We start from the raw sequence: 12,694 nt of genomic DNA on the forward strand, positions 1-12,694 counted from the left end.
AATACAAGGGTCTAGAGTAGGGACAGGGTATGCAGAAGCAAGTTTCTGCCATTAGCTGTGTGATTTAGGGGAGTCATTATAATCTACAGGATGAGAAGACCAGCTGATTGATGGGTACCTTCTAGCTGTTGAAGCTCTTGATTTTAAAAGTGAGTCTTTTTTTCAAACTTTGGAAAGGTAACTAACTGGTGACAGAGGTCACAGGAAAAAGGAAGAGAAGTAGAGCATTGCTATAAGAAAACATCCACTTAGACTATCAGGTATCCGTGCAACTAGTGCTTTTCAGATTTTAAGGTGCGTGTGAATCACTTGGGGATCTTGTTTGGGGTGGGGTTGAGATTCTGCATTTCTCACAAGCTCTTGGGTGATGCTGACCTGCTGGTCCAGGGACTACACTTTGGGTAGCAAGGAGCTAAACAATCTAGGAAAGGAGGGCTTTCAGAAGCTAATGAAGTGGTAGGTGACTAAGCAGAAATTGATAGAGCAGGAGAAACAGGAAGGAAGTAAATGTTGCCAGAGGTATTTTGTTACTAGGAATAGATACTAAATTTTATGATAGAAGTCCATGAGAAATTAGTGCTTGATGTAGAACAGTTCCATTTACACACCATGTTGGAGAGTTAGTTTTTCATATTGGAGTTTTTTTCCCCCCATTATACTAGCAAGCTGAAAAAATTTGTTCAGTAACAAAGGTTTTTAAGGCCATTTTCACATTATAGCTATTTTCATCTGATGCAGTCATGTGTGTTTATATTCAAACTACAGATCACGCGCTTTTTCCCTTTCCTGATTATGCTTTTTATCCTTTTGAGTAATCATAGCCATGATGATGACTATATGATGACTGTAGTGCTGTGAGTCCTCCTAGTGAATCATTGAATGGTATTGAATTTGGGTAGCATTCTGCCCTGTGCTGCAAGAGAATGACGTGTCTCCATTGCGGCAGTCCAATGGTATGGCGTATTATAATTTTCCAGTGTATCTCGAGTACATAATGAGAATATATGGTATTTATTAAGTACTGTTACTTCCCTCTCAAATTAAAAAAATCCAGTAAAAGTATAATAGGAGTGTTTATTACATTTTTGAATACTTGCTGTGAGATTTGAAGTTTTGAAGTCATCTGGCAATTTGTATGGTTACATAGTGCCATTATTAATAACAGCTGATGCAGATGTTTTTCAGAAACTCTCCCACATGTTAAAACTCATGATAAGTTTATTTACCTGCTATGTATTTTTCCTTCACTTTCATCAACACCTTGCCTTTACCTGACTACTTTCCTTTTTAGCGTAAAGAGAGGGCCTTAGATGGAGTTTTCTTTCTTTTTTCCCCCTGTTGTTTGTTTCTTTAAACTTGTCACCTTGACATGATTTATGTTCACATAGAAGTTGCACAAGTAGTGGTTTCCCAATGATAAAGTACAATTATCAAAACCATTAAATTGACATTAGTACAATACTATAACTAAACTATAGATCTTATTTTGATCTCCCAGGTTTTATATTACATACGCTATTTTGGGGGGAGAAATATAGTTCTAAGAAATAAAATTTATCCCGTGAAACCACCACCAAAGTCAGGTTACAGAACTTTTTCATTACCTCAAAGAAATTCCTTTAAAGTCACAGCCTCTCTTAACCGTGGTAACTACTGATCTGTTCTCCATCAGTTTAATTTTGTAATTTTGAAAATGTTATAGAAATGGAATTATTTAAAATGCAACCTTTTTGTAACTCAACTATACTCCAATGAAAATTTTAAAAAAACCTAGATAAGCAACAGGGATAAGTTGTATAGCACAGGGAATTATAGTCATTATCTTGTAATAACTTTTAATGGAGTTAACATAATGGAGTTAAAATACTTAATCACTATGCTGTGCACCTGAAACTCATATATATTGGAGCTCAACTGTACTTCAATAAAAAATACACCTGAAACTCATATATATTGGAGCTCAACTGCACTTCAATAAAAAATAATGAAGTAAGGAAAAAAAATGTAACCTTTTGGGATTGGTAACCTGTTTCTTTAACTCAGCATAATGCCCTTGTGATCCACCCAAGTTGTTGTTGCTTCATTTTAAAAAAATTGCTGAGTTGTAGCTAATTCAAAAAAATACATGCAACCCAAAGTTCATAGCAGCATTATTTACAATTGCCAAGATATGGAAGCAACCTAAATATCCATCAACAGATGAATAGATAAAGAAGATGCGGTATATATATACAGTAGAATACTACTCAGCCATAAAAAAGAATGAAATTTTGCCATTTGCAGCAACATGGATGGACTTGGATGATATTATGCTAGATGAAATAAGTTAGACAGAGAAAGACAAATACTGTATGATATCACTTATATGTGGAATCTGAAAAATACAACAAACTAGTGAATACAACAAAAATGAAGCAGACTTACAGATATAGAGAACAAACTGGTGGATACCAGAAGGCAGAGGGGCAATATAGAAGGCAGAGGGGCAATATAGGGGTAGGGGATTCAAAAGCACAAACTATTATGTATAAAATAAGCTACAAGGATATATTTACAGCACAGGGAATATAGCAATATTTTATAATAACTATAAATGGAGTATAACCTTTAAAATTGTGAATCACTATATTGTACACCTGTGGCATATAATATTGTACATCAACTATGCTTAAGTAAAAAACAAATAAATAAATAGCACTTTGCTTTTGGGGTCATTCGTGGTTGTGTGCAGAGTTGCAAACAATTTGAGTCACTTGATACGCGTGTTCCCAGCTGATGTCACACACAGCGACTCTCTGCCTTCTTGCCTTCTTGTTTCAGCTCTCATACTATAAACAAGGATCCTTTTCGTAGTCTATTTAGTGCCATGTTTTCGACATCTCTGTGGTTTGGGTTTGTGTGTGTGTGTGTGTGTGATATTGCTGTTTAAAATTGTCCCCCAAAGTCATGCTGAAGTGCTGCCTAATGTTCCTAAGTGCAAGAAGGCTGTGACGTACCCTATGGAGAAAATACATGTAGTAGATAAGCTTCTTTCAAATATGAGTTATAGTGTTGGCCACTGAGTTCAATGTTAATGAACCAGCAATATATTAAATAAAGTATCTTTAAACAGAAGCAAACAAAAAACAAAGTTATGTATTGATTGGTTGATGAAAATGTTGTAAATAGAGGCTTGTACGACCCCTAACCCTGTATTTCCTCTAGGAGCAATGGTTCAGTATTTGCTAATTCAATGTTTGCTGCAACCTTATAGAACAGAGTTTTTTTGAATAAAGAGCATTGACTGCGTATCCTAACATTTAAATCAGTGTAGCTTGAAGGAAATCTTCATTTATGTTAGATAAATGAATTTTCATAGAATCCCAGGGTATGTGATGTTTGTGTTGTAATTCAAAAGTCCAGTGGGCTTTCACATCCACCACATTCGTAACTCAGTGGTATGGCTGGTATATCCTCATTTTAGATGAGGAATCAAAGCACAGAGAGGTTGTGTGGGTTGCCTGAGGACACACAGGTAATTAGTGGTATAAATAGACTTACAACCCACTTTTCCTGGTTGTTTTTGGTGTGAATTTCCCTCTTCCATCTTCCTTTCTACAATTAGAAAGGAGAAATGGAGTGAATGCTTTTTGAGTACCTGTAATGTACCCCTTCCAGTGTTAGTCATTTGATGCATTTGATCTCATTTGCTCTTCTCAGCAACTCATTGTGAAAGCAGATGCTGCAGTCTTTTTAATGACCAAACTGAAGGGAAATTAGGTGTTATGCCTAGGAATTATGTGCTAACTAGTTCTGGTAGGATTTGAATCTTGATCCTCCGAAGAATATGTTTGTTACTTTGTACAGTTGTCTACTAAATGTCCCAGAATAGAGAATTGACCCAACATAAATGTATAATTTCTCAGCTTGACTTTTCGATGGCATTGCAAAATATCTGATTAATGTTTCCACTCACTTGGATTTGTGGTTTCACATATGTCCACAAAATACAAAAAATTAGAGTTGAATACAATGTTTTTTCTCAAAGTTGTCTAACTTTAGTTTGCTATGTATGCCTTAAGAGTTAATTAATTCAGAACAACAACAACAAAAAAGAGTTAATTAATTCATAAATCATGGTGTGAAGTGGACTTTTTTTGTGAAGTGGATTTTTATTATAAATAAATGCTTTCTTTTTTAGAGTGAGCGAAAATGTCTTTATTTAAAGCCCGTGATTGGTGGTCTACTGTTCTGGGAGAAAAAGAAGAATTTGATCAAGGCTGTTTGTGTTTGGCTGATGTTGACAATACTGGAAATGGACAAGGTAAACAACTTATGACCAAGCATCTTGGAGCAAAGCATTTTATAGGGATGGAATAAAAATGACTTCTTTTTTTTAATGTGTACTTTATAGAACTTAGGTGAACTGTCATGACTATGCCCTAGTTCTTAAGGTAGTTTTCCTTATAAGTAATATTTAAGTAGCAGGCTGATAAATGTAGTTATTACTTATGTTTTGTTGTTTGTGTTTTTCTGGTTTGTGTTGATTCTGTCATGTTATTTACTGGAACTCAGAAAAATATTATAAACCATCATTTAATTTGTTTTTATTTGTTGCAAAATCAGGTTTCGTAGGGTAGAGCTGGTAAAATATTTTGAATTTTGAAAATTTTTCTTTTGTAGAAGCTGCAAGAAAAATTATATTCTTTTAAAATAGAATCTGAAAGCCATTTACCAGAATGGAGAAATTATGTTAGCTCTATTTGTTTGTAGAAAACAATTGTTAAATCATTAATTTCATTTTTATATTTTGAAACTAGAAACAATATTCTGTTTTATTCTTATATTATTTGCTCCTCTTTGCATCTTCATATAAGTGGTCTTTAAAACATTTTAGTTCTATATTATTGCTACTTGAAATTTATATTTGGTTTGAGTGATTTATAGTCATGAGCTTTTTTTTTTTTTGTAATTCAGATAGTCACTGGCCTCTTAAAAAGAAAACTTATTATAATAATTTTTCTTTTGTTCATTGTATATAAACATTGTCCCCCTACATTTTTCTTTATTCTATTTCTCTTGCCTATAATGAAAACAGTAGAATTTGGGGGATAAAGTGAAAGAAAATTATATTGGCAAAGAAGAGTGGGAGGCACTAAACTGTTCTGAGCACCTACTAAATTGTTTCTAAGAAAAATCTGGGCCCTGCCCTCCTACTGATAGGAGAGGCGAAGGTCTTCTATTCATAAGGTGTCCTGAGCTGTTCTTCAAAGATTAGCAACCCTGCCTCCTGCCCAACTGTTTGTTAAAATTTATGATTCCTCTATAATTTGGTAGCATAGAAGAGTCATACCACAAAAATACCTGCCAGAGAGAAACAATTTCAAACCCACCTCTGCCCAAACTATTTAAAGCTTAACTTGGTTGGAAACTATACTTACTGATTATCTGAATAACATAGTGTTCACTCATCATTTCTATTAGAGCTCCTCACTGGGGTGCCACCAGTGGGTTACCAATATGCTGAGATGTTTCATCCGCCCTATTTACTTCCAGCTGTGAGCAGCTTCCTCTGTTTTCCCAAGCATGCTATACAAAAATCATTCTGTGTGTATGTGTGTTCCACATAGAAAAAAACCACTGATCATTATTTCTCAAAGCCTGGACCACCTACATCATAATATTCTGGGGTGATTATTATATATGAAGATTTTCTATCCCAGATGTACAAGATCTTCTAAGATCATATTCTCTGGGGGGTAGATGGATTGGACGGGGGCTTAGGTATCTGCATTTTGACAAGCTCCAAAGTTGAATGGTGGCACACTGAAGTTTAAGAATTATTACTGTTGATCTTATGGAGTGGAAGTTTAGTGAGAGCAGTTTCGGAAATGCTCTGTTTGAAACAGAAGTGTCTGGTAGGCAGAATCGAGGTAGAGATTTGGGAATGAGCAGTACGCTGGTTGTATTTGAAGCCCTGGGAATGGGTGCAAATGCACCGAGAGAGAAGATGGAACAAGAGGGAAGGAACTTTAGGACCATAACCTGGAGAATATGAGCATTAAGGGAGAAGCTTTGGGACAGGTAGTCAGTAATAGATTCTGAGAAAGGCAGGCAGAGAGGCAGGAGAACCAGTTGGGCTGATACCTGGGAGGCAAGATTTAGTGACGTGAAGACTGATTTTTAAATTTCCATATTGTTTTGCGGCAAGTGGTTTGTTAGTATCCTTGGTGAGGGTGGATGAATGGGCATAATGGTAACAAAATCTAGATTTGCAGAGAGTGAAAGAGTTAGAAGTGGGGAAGCCTGAGTGTTTATGGCCCTTTAAAGAAACAGCTGTGAAGGGAAGAAGGGAGAATGATGACTGGGGACAATGTAGGGTAAAGAGAAATGGGAAAAATTCAGTGTGTAACATAGAGGATATAATTGATAAAGCAGGGATCCAGAGAAGACAGTTGGAGGTGGGATCAAGTACGCAGATGGAAGGGTTAACTTTAAAGAGGTTTGAGAATTTTTTTCACTGTGATAGAAGGCAAGAAGGTAAGAATGGACATAGATGAAGAGAAGTTTGCAGGTCAGTTTGGGAAGTTGAGACAATAATGCCAGTTGATCCCTACTTTCTCTGAGGTGATCAGAGAGTGAAAGGATAGTATTAGGCATCTTGAAATTGCTTTAGGTGAAGCTGACTTGATTCATAGAAGAAGGATTCCTCGTTAATCTTGAGAGAATCTGAATGGTTCAGCTTAGATTACGTGCTAACATATAACCTGGAGGGAGTGTTTATTACAAGAATCAGAGTTAAAAACACATTATATAAGGCAGACTAAAAAATAGTTCTTATATTTATCTTTTAGCTTCTCAGCATTTATACCTTACATGGGGCAACTGTCCCTTGTACAACTGCACATACACATACTCTTACCCATCTGCCACAGGAGATAACTGCGTGCACCTACGGCTTCAGAGGCTCTTTCAGGGAGCTCTGGCTCTTCAAATCTAGGATCTCTGGGTGTTATACCTTTCGTTTGTCATTCGGTCATGATCATGTTCCAATATTCTGCTTCCTCTAGAATAATTGGTACATACAATCCGTGTTCACAACCTAATATATAATAGTTGAGGAAAAGAAGAAGAGAAGGAAAAACTTAAAAGTTAAGATGAAGGAGCAGGAAAAACTGTATGGCAACTTGAAGAAGTCATGTTGGGAGCTACATCCTTTTGTTTTGCAACTGGTCACCCGGCTGTGTTCTAGGCCTCTTCATTCCTGGGGGATCTAGAACACTGACGCTTGCCTAAAGAGGGTTATAGAAATTCCATTTACTACTGATACAGACAGTACAGGAAGGGCCCATGGGGATCCCTGGGTTTCACTCATATTTCTTTCAGCCCCATTCACCCTTTATGAGATGGTGAGGTAGTCCTGGTTCCTGCAGATTGGATTGTGGTCGTACATGTAAAGATATACTCCTGCTCCTGTCAGGTGAAAGCAAATCATTTCTGTTGGTATCTGTGTATTGGAAAGGAGAAAATGCATTACTAAAATTTAGAACTGTACTCAAGCAGATGGGATGTATTAGTTGGCTCCAAGAAAAAATAATTTGTGGAATAACAGAAGAATTTAGAGTTACCATTTAAGTTATACTGATCAACTCTAACTGTATAAGACCCATTAATTAGACTTTGATATCAGCAAATCTGGTTATTAAACAGGGCTTTGATAGGAATTATCACATATTACAGAGTTAAGTGTTTTGGAATTAAATTTTGGAAACCACCCCAAATCAGGCTTAGGAGTGGTATTGATTTTGATTTTCTCCCTGTTGGAGAGATGGAGTTCCACTGGCTTCCATATAGTCCTTTCAATATAATATCCCTCGCTCTGCATGTTAGAGAACCAAGTGGATACTCTACCGTTTTCTACGGAAATACATTTCCTTTAAGCTCTCAGATGCTGGGTGAGAAATCATAGGTTGGCTTTGCTTTCCCACTGGGTGAACTAAATTAGGAAGTTCATTTATCATGGGATCTCCATAATTGGCAACAACAGTATCTTCCTGGGCTTCCAGAATTAGCAGTAATTTAGAGCCAATATTCAAGTGTTCTCATAAAGGTTGGGTATATACCTTTCCTCAGTACACTTGGATAAATGACTACTGGTCCAATAGGGAAGAATCTGAGGAAACTTCACATTAGGCATGTGTGGTGTTACAGCAGTCTATACATAATCTTGTCTTTGTTCAAGTGACTCTGAGTGTATAAATTGACTTAAGTATGGGGATCAGTGCTATGCCATGACTGTCTAATATGGTGGCTTGAGTTAGTCCTCTTTTCCATAGACCTGGACTACTTTGGGTTATAGACTTCAGAAAAGGCCTTAATTTGATAAACACACTATAGTACATTGTTACAATTAAATACTACTCAATAATAAAAAGAAATCAGTCACTGGGAAAAAGGGCCTTAATGAGTTGCCTGTTTGTTCCATTCCTGGGGATCCCATATTAATTAATTATAGCTTGTAATCTGTGATAGTTAGACTGTTACCTGAGATCTGGTTACTATAATAGTCCCGCTGTCTATTTTAATAATCATACATACACATTTTAATTCTAGGGGTTAAATTGTCACCACTTGGACTTGGCCATCCTGGTTTCCTCTTACCCCTGAGGATAGGGCTTTGTTGAAGTTGAGTCCCATTCTTTGTGATCAATGTCTTTACTTTTATGCAAGAAACCTGGAGAGACTGTGAACTCATTTGTTACTGCAATTTAAAACCTATAGAGTTAATCCCTGAACTAGATTCTTAGGGGTTAAGCCCCCTGCTAAAAGAGGTAAGAAATTCTGCAGACTCCCAAAGACCCTGAGTTTTATTCTTTACCCTGAGATGAGAATTTTGAGATTTAAACCTATCATTCTCTTACTTTAAATTATCCAGTGCCCTTAGAAAAAGCTATCTTATGTATGGTTTGGCATCCCTCCTTCCTGTTCATTTGGCAGCAGCTGTTCAGTTCACCAGAGTGTCACCTGCAATGGGCACAGTGTTCCAGATGCTTGGAGGTGTTAACTTGATTAACTGTTCTGTCACTGTGTACAATGCTATTTAACCCCACCTAGAATATGAACAGGAGTCTTAATGCTTTGTGCCCCAACTTAGCTCAACAACCAATTTCCAAATATCCCTGCAGGAATTGGTGTCTGTAGTTTATTCACTGGTGCTAATCTGTATATCAATTAACATCTTATTTTATTTTTTTGCCACAAAGTGACAGGAAACAATTATGATAAATGCAAATAAAAGAGAGATTGGAATGAGAGTGACATAGCTCTCCTGAATGCAGGAAGAGTTCATTTGGCCAAGCCTTAGTCAGAGACAGGAACCAGTATGTTTCCAGAGACCTTGTAGACCTCTGAGGCTGCCATCAGATCACCTAGCACCAGATTCATTTTTTTTTTAATTGAAGTATAGTTGATTTACAATGTTGTGTTAATTTCTGCTGTACAGCAAAGTGATTCAGCTATATATATATGTATATATGTGTGTGTGTGTGTGTGTGTGTGTGTGTGTGTATATATATATATATATATATATATATACACATTCTTTTTCATATTCTTTTCCATTATGGTTTATCACAGGATATTGAATACTGTTCCCTGTACTATAGAGTAGGACCTTGTTGTTTATCCATTCTATATATAATAGTTTGCATCTGCTAGTCCTAAACTCCCAATTCAACCCTCCCCCATTCCTCCTCCCCCTTGGCAACCATAAGTCTGTTTGTTTTGTAAATAAGTACATTTGTGTCCTATTTTATATTCCACATATCAGTGATATCATATGGTATTTGTCTTCACTTAGTATGATAATCTCTAGGTCCATCCATGTTGCTGCAGATGGCATTAATCCATTCTTTTTTATGGCTAAATAGTAGTCCATTGTATATATGTACCACATCTTCTTTATCCATTCATCTGTTGATGAACATTTAGGTTGTTTCCATGTCTTGGCTATTTTGAATAGTATCACCAGATTCTTAATGACATGTGTGTCTCTATTCAGGATTGAAATTCCTAGGATAGTACCTCTCTCATAGGGTTATTATGAGGATTTAATCAGTTAGTATATATAAGCTACTTAGACCATTGCCTGGCACCTAATAAACTCTCAATAAATAAGTGTGTAGAACTCCTTCTTTTAAGCTGATAGAAAAAAAGTCAATGTATTCTACTAATCCAGGGATTTCAAACAACCCAAAGTATTAGTTTCCTAGGATTGCCATAACAAAGTAGCACAAATTGGCTGGCATAAAACAACAAATTTATTCTGTCACAGTTCTGGAGACTAGAAGTCCAAAATCAAGATGTTGGCAGGACTATGCTACCTCTGAAGCCTCTAGGATCCTTCTTTGCCTCTTTCAGTTTCTGATAGTACCAGGCATTGTTTGGCTTGTAGATGTATCACTCCAATCTCTGCCTCCATTGTCACATGATCATCTTCTCCTTGCTTGTCTCTATGTCTTCACGTGGCATTCTCCTCTCCCCACCCCTGTCTCTGTTTTCTCTTCTTATAAGGATACTAATTGAGTCCTATCACTTACCTAGTTGAGTGAGACCTCATCGTAACTTGATTACATCTGCAAAGACCCTATTTCCAAATAAAGTCACAGGTACTGGGGGTTAGGACTTCAACATATCTTTTTGGGGGACACAATTCAACCCATAATACCTATCCTACTATTTCCTCCTTTTGTACCCAAGACTAGAAATTGTAAATCAGAGCACTCTGTCTAATGAGGCCTCAGTGTTTTTACACTGAGTTAATACGGTGTTTTCAACAGCCAAAACCAGGTGTAGAGTTGACACTCTATGACGAAATCAGCTTACAACCTGATACTGGTCCTTTCTTAAAAGGGCTTGCTTTGACTGTGTTAAATTATGGCTACGACCCCAAATCAAGGCTTAAGAAAAATGTAATATGTTAGTACATTTGAATATTGGTGATGTAAAGCTATTTTTGAAAAGCTATGTGTTATTAAGATAAGTTCACTTTAATTACATATTTTATTGGCAGATTGGTTTTTGCATATGAAGCAAAACTGGATTCTTTTAAATTTTAGATTTCTCTTTTAGACACTGGAAATTTTATTTCCAAAAAATTTTTGTTGCTAATGTTTGTTTCTTTCTATATCTTAAAAAAAATCTCTTTACAGATAAAGTAATTGTGGGTAGCTTTATGGGATACCTAAGGATCTTTAATCCTCATCCTGTAAAAACAGGAGATGGAGCTCAAGCCGAAGATTTGCTTCTAGAAGTGCATCTACGAGATCCAATACTGCAAGTGGAAGTAGGAAAGTTTGTTTCGTAAGTACAGCCCACCAATTCTGGTGTTTTATCTTAATACTTGGAGTATGTCAATCCCTTACTATGTCACTTTTGTGGATGCTTCAAAAAAAAAAAAGACTGTCTATGAATTAAATATATTTCCTGTATATTGTCACCTAGGTGGTCCTCATGTACTGAACATTTTAAAATTTGGAAACCTGTACATTTAAGATAGAATAATTTAGGACTTTTTTATAGTAACAGACCTAAGATGCCTGATGTGTCAGAAGCTTAAAGGAAAAGAGATAAGCTTTTGAAAAATAACCAGACAAAGAAATAGAAAGTATTCACCACTTAAAGCACTAATTGTCCAGTTTTAAACAAACTAATTGTTTGTTTAAAAAAATTAGACATCATAGCAGTTATGTGATTTGGTGCATAACTTTGAAGCTTTGAAACGAATTACTTATTTGGGGTAGAGAGGTCCTTAGTTTCTTAAAGGAAGCCAGCTCACCCCACAAAGTAAGTCTTTGGTTCAAAGTACGTTATTTTTAAACCTTATTTATTTTAGAACACTGTTTATTATTTTGCATTTTGTGTAATATATCTGCTTTTTATTTACTGATGATATTGCTGATTTTATCTTATTTTCATACATGCATTTTCTTAAAATTAAGCCCGTATTTCTTAATCATTTATAAAAGTATCTATTGTGAAGTGTTATGTAGACAGAGGTGGCCTTGTTTTCCCATACCTTTTCTTTTTGAGCGCCCTTTTGCTGTCTTAAGTCTGGGAGTGCCCTGAGCTCTGGATTTTGGCTCACTCCAGTTGCACATCGTGATTTATTGGCCCCAGGTTCCACTTGTTCGGGGCCCTGACTCCTACTAGAAAAACCTGAAAGACTGCTCCCGAGCATTAACCCTCTTCTGGTAACACGATTCATTCTGTTGGGAAGCTGCTTCGTTGATGCTATAGGCCAGGACATGAGATGGGACTTTTATGCCCTGTGACAGGCTGGATCAGGATGTTATGATTGACGTGGCTGGTAAATATCTACTCCATCTCAAAGCTGATGATGATTAGGTGCCCATTGTGTACCTAGCACATATTAAATATGATGGATGTATAAAGTAAGGAGACAAAAGAATTCTTGCCTCTAAGAAGCATTTTTACCTTTTCATTTTTTAAAAAAGTGGAATGCTGTCACAATCATTCTACACAGTAGTGTGGCTTTCACCTATGTGATCACTTGTTGGAAGGGAGGAGGTGAACATTAATGATACTGTACTAGTATTAATTGACTAGTACTATCTCATTAATCTTATCTGTAAGATGTGATCTGCGTTTAGAGATAAGGAAACTGGCTAGAGCTCAGAGCTTTAGGTTACACAGC

The 12,694-nt window shown here is 36.4% G+C and overlaps 1 protein-coding gene across 4 annotated transcripts in view; it reads left to right on the forward strand.

Moving 5' to 3' along the window:
- The window catches only part of BBS9 (Bardet-Biedl syndrome 9), a 469,951-nt gene that overhangs the window by 3,400 nt on the left and 453,857 nt on the right, over positions 1 to 12,694 (forward strand). For 3 of the 4 annotated variants that reach the window (XM_068549287.1, XM_068549291.1, XM_068549288.1), the window contains exons 2-3: positions 4,181 to 4,303; positions 11,190 to 11,340. In XM_068549287.1, coding sequence (XP_068405388.1) covers positions 4,192 to 4,303; positions 11,190 to 11,340 — 263 coding nt within the window. In that variant the 5' untranslated portion in view covers positions 4,181 to 4,191. The remainder of the gene's footprint in view (positions 1 to 4,180; positions 4,304 to 11,189; positions 11,341 to 12,694) is intronic. The other variant, XM_068549289.1, reaches the window with a different exon arrangement.

Source organism: Eschrichtius robustus, chromosome 8, assembly GCF_028021215.1.
Source record: "Eschrichtius robustus isolate mEscRob2 chromosome 8, mEscRob2.pri, whole genome shotgun sequence".
NCBI classification, from domain to species: Eukaryota; Metazoa; Chordata; class Mammalia; order Artiodactyla; family Eschrichtiidae; genus Eschrichtius; species Eschrichtius robustus.